We start from the raw sequence: 8,520 nt of genomic DNA on the forward strand, positions 1-8,520 counted from the left end.
TTTTTTTTTTTTTTTTTTTGATCGCGCATGTGCAACCGGATTTTAAACTTGGGAAATGTTTGCCTACCTTCTGTCCACTACATTTATCTGCCAGCTGAGGCAGGTACTTTACAATGTAGGTCGAACATATTTAATCAATTAATGACATTTAATCCATAGATTAAACTACATAACATATAGAGTGCAGGCCTAGATTCAAATAAAATAGAGGGCATCGACAATAATAATCCACAGTTAGGCTTTGCACTTTCTTTGTAGACAGGGGCCATTTTTATTTGTAATTCTTTTCATATTCCACCTGATCCTGAAAAAAAGAAAAGTGAAAATGAAAGCATAATTCTATAACTGTTTGCTTCACCAACCGGTTAACTATAGCAATAAAGCCATTCCATGAAATGAATGTACTGACTTCCCCATATACAAAAATACTTCTGTAGCTTTAATTTAGCTTGTCACTCTATTGGGCTGGGCACAAATTAAACTTTTAATTTTTCCTTCAGGGGGGAGCTGCAAATGCATAGATCACTATACAACATTATTTTCTAGAATTTAGCTACAAAGTAGGTTTATCCTATCTTACACATAAGAAAACTTTCAGCTTTACATATGATTTGTACTTGCAAATGTCTTATGTTTGTATGACAGGATTTGTAAGCTTTTCTACACAACAGAAATAAATAACTTGGTCAAGATAATGAAAAGAGTCACAACACATAAATATGAAATACATAAAATAAGCCATTTGTATAAAAAACACAATAAATTGCAACAGTCTCATTGCTTGGCTTAGAAATGTGAAGCTTCTGGCACATCAGTGGTTGTGCTGAGCTACATTGAATTTGATATACCTGTCCACACAAATGCTTTAAACAAAGGGTCATCTAACTGCTCAGTCAAGTATACAACTTGAAAGGCTTTGCATTTTAAATTTGACTGCACATGTTGAGGCGGTTTCAACAGTTAACTTCCTCTTTTTTCTGGTGATGTCAACCACACTCGACAAACTTTTCACATTGTCTCTGCTACATTCGGTTACTGCCAGTGGATTATGTTGCAACAGTTGTTTGTTTAGCTACAGTGTCGGAGTAATGTAGACTATGTATCGGGGAGAGAAAAGCCTTACGGAGAAGGATTTTGGCGTGGCATTGAACAAATATGATGATGCTTACAACATGCATAGTGAGTTAAGGATTCAGTCATCTTTATTTCTAATACAAACTTTCTTCATTAACTAATGTATAATTCCACACTCTTTTTCCCTTGTCAGAAAATCATTACACTTTTGTGGAATATCTGTAAATTGTTGTGATTGTGCTCTCTATATATATTCATGCTTAGCTTTATGACAGAAATGTGCAAAATTTCTTTCTTTTAGGTTGGTTCCAGAAACTCTTGAAATCAAGAGAGTCTTCATCAGCACAACATGAACAAGAGGCAAAGGTGACACAAAAGTCAGTGTCTTCAGTATCAGCTTCACCTTCATCTGCATCGTCATTCTGTTCTTTGTCACCATCATCACCAGGGACAACCCCTTTTAAAACACTACAGTCCCAGTCTGCTCTGAGCTCACCGCAGCGATGGGGCCGAAAGTATGACGTGTTTGTGTGCCACAGCTCTGTGGGCAGTGACATTGAAGAGGCTGGACGCCTGGTCTCTTTCCTCGAGGCCTCACCCCGTAGCCTTAGGTGCTTTCTCCGACAGAGGGACGACTGTCCAGGAGGTGCAATTTCCACAGAGTTATGCCAGGCTGTGCAGAACAGCCACTTATGGGCCTTGTTTATCACACCTAATTTCCTGCAGGATGACTGGTGTATGTATATGATGCACCAGGCTCTGGCAGAGGGGCCTATGTCTAGTCGGCTTATTCCCCTGATTCAGAACCTGCCCCGCTCTCAGTATCCTCAGGAACTGAAGTTCTACTTCTACATAGACCTGAGTCATAACCGTGACCAAGGTTATACTCGCCTCAACAGGAGTGTGCTCAAGTGTGAGTGATGGAAAAAAATGTGTTCTTTTTTGAGCCTGCTCTTATTACCAAGTTTAAAATTATATCTGTTTTCAATCAACAGTTCAAATGATTCCACAGTTTTTGGAGGGCAAGACAACCATAATAATCTCTGCTTGTTTTTTTTTTGTTTTTTTCTCCAGACCTGGAAGACCTGGTTAAAAATGAAAAGACACTTGATTGCAGCATGGACAGCTCTAGCAGTAGATAAACAGCTCAAAAAAGACGTGATGTGAAAGTATGACCCAGCTGCAACTTCAATCCCGCTGGAAGTATAAAGAAGAAAGATGGAAGCTTCAATGAAGATTGCTGTGATCACTATCAGTAGTAATTAAAGACTGTGAGGAAGTACTCTGAATGGCAAACACTGGATGCTGCTACTGACCAACCTCCACTTCCATAAATGCCACCACACATGTTAATAATCTGGTTCCTGTCAGCCTTGCTGCCTCACCTCATGGGTAAAGGCTCTGTCCACTGGCTGTGTTACCGCCACCCTTAAGCACACAGTAATGCTTCTCAAGAAACAAAGCCTTAACCCTCTGAATTTAAAAAATGTTAGACCCTTTTCCAAATGACCAGATTTATTGTAAGTTGAGGGTTTACTTAGAAGATGATTTATTCTTGCCACCAAAAATCTATAAAATCTATATCTTCAATAAATTTCCATCAGGCTTCCATTCATGTCCTATCACCGAAACTGCTGTAACAATCTGACGCTGGTGATTGTTCAGTTTAAATTTGTCTCAATCTCAGCTGATCCTGTGACACACTTGATTATTTTATTCTCCAGACAGGTTAAATTCTTATTTATCAAACTTTTTAAGCTTTCTTTTGAGAAGCTTACTCTTCTGTGGCCCATCTGATCTCGTCAAGGCTCCATCCTTGGCCCCTGTTTCCACTGGGACACATCACATGTTTATGTTCCATTAAAACCAGTGAATGAGGCAATTATTGTCTTGTCTATCAGAAATATGCTGGACGACCCAAAACCAGTATCCAACTGGTAACATGATAACTGAAGTCATTCACTGTTTCTGTTTGGGCCTCCAAAGTCTTTCCCAATTTTACAACAACATGTTAACATCAAATTTTAAATCTGCAACTAGAAACCTATTTCAGTCAGGACCACTTTTGTCAAAATGTCTTTTATTCCAAAGCAGTATATTACATTCGGCGGTACGGCTCTGTTCTGGGACCTTCTTGCCCTTCCACGTGCCTATGATATAGCTGGATTTGAGAGCCGAGCCTGACTTTGTGGCCTGCCTGAACTACTCAATGTGTCAACGTCAATGTGTAACAGTTGACAGTGACCCTTTATCTTTAAAAAACTATACAAAAGTCTTTAAATCATGTTTATCATCAACTGAGGAGACTCAACTGAAGTCTTTTCTCGTCCTGATCTCGAAAAGGTCATACATTCTTTTTCAGCTTAGTTAGATTATTGCAAAATATATGACATATTTAGGTTTAAGATGCTCTGCTTTTAATATATACAATAATAATAATAATAATAATAATATACACTACTAGAAGAGAAGATCATATGACTCTGTCATTGTTTTAGCCTCTGGTTACTTGTACGTTTCAGTATCAGTAAATATTTACTGATTACCTTTAAAGCACTCTATGGTTTTGCTTCCACTTATATTGCTGAACTTGAGTTCCCCTATAAGTCAGAGCACAGCCTCAGATCCTCAGGCTGTCCTGGCTCAAGACTAAAGGTGACCGGGTTTTTACAATCAGGTCCTCTCAGCTTTTCCAACAGGTCTTATTTATTTTATAATAACTATTATCAATTTTATTTTATATTATTGTTAGGTATATTATTTTTGTATTGACTGACTTTATCTGTCTAATTGGAGTCCTACATTTTTATATTTTAACCCTGGTTTACATAAAGTATTTTGTAACTTTGTTTTGAATAAATAAAGCCATTATCATTATTATTAATAGTTCATCACATCATGTCAAGATTTCAACTAAAGTTAAACTACAGTCCTGTTACTTACCCTCGTGGTGTTGTGTGTGTGTGTGGTTAAGGACATTAATAGAGTGAACAGGAAACATTTGATTTGAAGCAGCACAGGGACTTATTTCCTGTGTCAGTATTTTGCAATAACTTCCATTTATGAGCACATATTATGGGGATATGTATTTATGGTCTCAGGTTGTTACACACAATTCAGTTTATTAAGTTTGAAATGCACTAAAGCATCATAAATGCATGTAATCTGCCTTTTAACAGAGTAAGAAATGACTTTAATAATATACTTTAATAGGATGAATATTGTGACACAGATATTGTTTACCACTAGGTGGTGTACTGTATCCCTTCTTTGCAGTAGAGAGTGGTAGTAAAGAGATTCCACTCATGAGGATTTTACCATAAAACAACAATTATTACAATAGCCTCTCTTGTGTGAGTGAAATTGCTCTTAACAGACAGTGGCATTACCTTTTAGTGGAACAGACTTTAAGTAATAAAAAGGGAAGTGTAATTCATATTGAAAAAAGAAACTAACTTTTTTTTTACTTTATGTGAAACAGAGCAAGAGATCAGACTGCTGGCTCTGGTCTGCTGGTATTAATATTCTAAATCACAATATTTCTAAATAAGTGGTTTTAGCTCAGCTTATTAGAACGGCATGAAGTCTGAAGTTCAGAAGTCTGAACATGTTGAAGTGTTGGAAGGAACACCCTCCAAAGAAAGACTTTTAGTTCTCTGTTAGGTATGACTGAAGGGCCCTGGCAGCACCTCCCTTTGTTAATCAAGTCTACTGGCAGTGTTACGTTTCAGATAGTTGGCACTTGGATTGCTCAATGCAGAACATTTCTGATCCCATGTGATGTTTTTTTTTTGTTGTTGATGCAGACAAGGCTTTTTTTATTATCAGTCTACAAGAAGTGCAACATGTCCCCTTTTTCTACTTTTTATTAATGTTTTTTCATCATCCCACTTCCCCATCCCCCTAAACAACAGCAGTTATTAAGAATTAAAAGACCCTTGATAATCGCCTCTTTTGTGGCAGGCCAACATTGTAACATAAAAAAGTAGACGGATCTCTGAAAGGCACAGATGTTCTATCAGGCTTTTTGTTGTTACCATAACAAATCCTCCACACACACACACACTGGCCCTGTTCTTGGCCAAGAATTAGTTTGACTTATTGACTCCACCCAAGACGTCAAATTTACATTTCCGTTGTTTATTTTGGGAATAAACAAATGAGATGTAGAATTTTAAGCCGCAAGCTTCCGAGGTTCTGATAGGATTTTGTTAGTGTTTGTTAGCTAAACTAAACTAAACTAAACTAAACTAAAGTAATCTAAACTAAACTAAGCTAAGCTCAGGTGAACTAATTAATGTATTTCCCTATGTATGTTGAACTCTTCCATTCTGTTATATTATGCCATGTCATGGTCCCACCCTTGTTAGGTTGCTACGTGAGCATGAGTTTTATTCTCTCTCTCTCTCTCTCTCTCTCTCTCTCAGTGTTTTTCTAGCATTTCTCTGGAAGCAGTACCTGCATGCTGCTGGCAGAACGTCACAGCTGTCGATCAAGTCAGATTTGGGCTGTATATCTTGTTCTAGTCCTTAGTTCTTAGTATAAGCAGTTACAGCCTCTCAGGAGCTTTTGTTTCCTGCTGCTTCAGTTTCTGACTTCAGCATTTTTGCTTACGTTCTCCTGATTCTGCATTTGGGTTCTTCCTTGTGTCATGGCATCTCCAAAAGATAGCACTGTCTACAAATTTCACATCTGCAACCAGAAACCTTAGAAAGTGTAATATTTGACAGTGACACTTTATTTTTTTTTAAACTGTACAAAAGTCATTAAATCGTGGTGTTATCACATGCAGCTCTGTCATTGCTTTAGCCTCTGGTTACCAGTATGTTTCAGTATCAATGTATCTTTACACCTACCTATTACTGTTTTTATCTTCTTTTGTTGTTAGGTGTATTATTTTTTGTATTGATTGACTTTATCTGCCTAATTGGAGTCCTAAATGTTTATGTTTTAATCCTGGCTCACATAAAGTACTTTGCAACTTTGTTTTGAATAAATAAAGTATATTATTATTGTTATCATTATTAGTAATAGTTCATCACATCATGTCAAGATTTCAACTAAAGTTAAACTACAGTGTTGTTACTTACACTCGCCCTCTGTTTCTATGCATAACCAGCTGTGGGTTGTGGTGAAGCATGTTTTGATTTGAAGCAGCACAGGGGCTTATTTCATGTGTCATATCCATATTTGAAAGACTTAAAAAGCTTAACTTAAAAAATTACAGGTCATTACAAGAACAAAAAATATATTCCTGGGTTTATTCATACCATTTTTCTCTTCAAACTGATTTTATTTTAGAACACAAATATTTCACTGTCTAAATAACTGCTCTAATGTATCTGCTGGCATCAGAATTGTTTTGCGCAAATGTAAACCTAAAGATTACACGTTGAACAAATGTTTGCTGGCTCCAGACCAAGGACAGTGTGGGGGTTCTGTAAATAATCTGAGAGAACTTGAAAGGTGCATCAATCCTTTACGAGCCAACTAATTTCACTGCAGCATTTCATTATCAAGTTATAGTGTCCATAATTGACTCAGCATACTATGGGTACTGTTCACTCTGTCTGCACTAAATTCAGAAAATAGAAGATAATAACTTCAGCCAGAAACTTGCAAGACAATTTTCTAGGTAATAGTTTTGGTGCTTAGTGTACAATTTTCATTTTTATTTTTGGAGATTGTTGAGTCTTGTATTTTGAATGTACCTCCTGTTCAGTTCAGTTCAAATCAAATTTTGATTCAGTAAAATGTTTTTATAGAAAGGTAGCATAAAAAAAATCGCCATTACAAACATAAAATATAACCATAGACATAAAAAGTGTATTTTGTAAAGCATATTTGTTTTCTGGGGGAGCAGATTCTGAATAATGTATCACCTAAAAAAAGTGCTGCTGTGGGTTAGTTGATAGGAAAGTCATGTTTACATTTTGAGTGTCAACCCACAGTGCTGTTGCATTTGACCTGCAGCCTTCTCGTGTCTCATTGCACTGTATGGCTTATATTCACTAGAAACCCAATAAAATGTTTCCTGTTCTCCTTTATTTGAGCTTGCTGGTGAGCACCGCAAGCTGTATTTGTGAGCTTACACAAGAAGCCATGGAGTACTATGACAAACATGTTCTTTGACTTCCCCAGCACTTTCGACGGATAGCTCATCTGGCTGTATCCGAGAAGCTCAAGTTGATCTTGTCGCTCTCTTATCTATGTTACAGAGTACAGATTTTTTTTAAAACACAGTCAACAGCAACAAGACTCTCCAGATGTTGTTCCCTCTGGAAATATGCCATATATGTCATATTGAGGAGGGAAAATCATCCTCATTAACAGAAGATCACTGACATGAGAAAGTTCATTAACCTGTGTACAATACCACCAGTTTCAGCCCACAGGCAGCCTATATTTATGCAGCCATGGCATTTGGATGTGTCTGGATCTGCCCGGATCAAATTCATTAGGGATGAGTTTACGAGACATTACTGCCTTTCTGTAGTCATATAATGTAAAAACCCTGCACTTACAATGCCGTCAGTATGCTGAAGGTGCACCCAACAACACCAGTTATGAATGCACTGTGGTTACTTTGGCTCAGTCCTTACAGTCATATCACTGTCCAGACACAGATGTGGCCTTATATAGACAAAACAAAAACCAAAACTAGGATCAAGCTTGCTAACAACGGGCAAACGATTTCCAGTGTGAGAGTTGCTCAGCTGGATTGGGAAAGTTGGATAATATGGTTAAACAAGCAACTTTTTGTTCATATGCACCATTGCTCTACATGAGCAGCAGTATATATTTGAGCAATCAATATAATTTCCTTTTGAGTAATAATTAACAGAATTTCCCAAAACAGGGGCTCATTCTGAACGAAAGGAAAATACATACTTTATGATCATTTCGTACACAAAACACTGGAAGCTGACATTAATCTGATGGTGTTTTATCTTCTAAAAGTACATTTACTCAAGTAATGTACTTTAGGTACTTTACTTGACTAATTGTGAAAACCTACTTGGCAATAAAAGCGATTCTAATTCTAATTCAATATGAAGCACCTTCATTCTTCTAATACACTACATTTTAGGCACAACTATACACTTTTACGTTTCTTACTTTGCAGATTTAGATTATGAATACAAAATATAATCAACAAATAAAGTGTGATGTAAATTAAGCTACCCAGCAGCATATACACATGTTCAAGTAATTCCCTCTTTACCAGCTGCAACATTCAAGTTCAATAATTCTAATCAATAATATAATATACTGTATATTATTCTGAAATTGGTCATTCAAGTTCAAATTCAAACTTTTGATTGTGCCACATCCGAAAATGTTTTATCAAGTGGCTAGCATAAAAAAATCCCCCATACAAACATGCCAAAAAAGAGACAGACCATATAACGAATACAAAGTGTTATTTTGTAAAGCATATTTGTT

The 8,520-nt window shown here is 36.7% G+C and overlaps 1 protein-coding gene across 1 annotated transcript; it reads left to right on the forward strand.

Moving 5' to 3' along the window:
- Positions 1-1,042: 1,042 nt before the first annotated feature.
- tirap (toll-interleukin 1 receptor (TIR) domain containing adaptor protein) lies at positions 1,043-3,924 on the forward strand. The gene is made up of 3 exons (XM_035680264.1): positions 1,043-1,179; positions 1,376-1,987; positions 2,149-3,924. The coding sequence occupies exons 1-3, from the start codon at positions 1,098-1,100 to the stop codon at positions 2,214-2,216; spliced, it is 762 nt and encodes a 253-aa protein (XP_035536157.1). The 5' UTR covers positions 1,043-1,097; the 3' UTR covers positions 2,217-3,924.
- Positions 3,925-8,520: the final 4,596 nt, after the last annotated feature.

Source organism: Morone saxatilis, unplaced genomic scaffold, assembly GCF_004916995.1.
Source record: "Morone saxatilis isolate NCDOM2014 unplaced genomic scaffold, NCSU_SB_2.0 Contig8, whole genome shotgun sequence".
In the NCBI taxonomy this organism is placed as follows: Eukaryota; Metazoa; Chordata; class Actinopteri; family Moronidae; genus Morone; species Morone saxatilis.

Bases quoted from the DNA above. Each gene is read 5' to 3' on its own strand.
- tirap (XM_035680264.1), top strand. From the start codon at position 1,098: ATGTATCGGGGAGAGAAAAGCCTTACGGAGAAGGATTTTGGCGTGGCA. The intron at 1,180-1,375 runs GTGAGTTAAGGA...TCTTTCTTTTAG, and splicing joins TGATGCTTACAACATGCATA to GTTGGTTCCAGAAACTCTTG. The intron at 1,988-2,148 runs GTGAGTGATGGA...TTTTTTCTCCAG, and splicing joins CAACAGGAGTGTGCTCAAGT to ACCTGGAAGACCTGGTTAAA.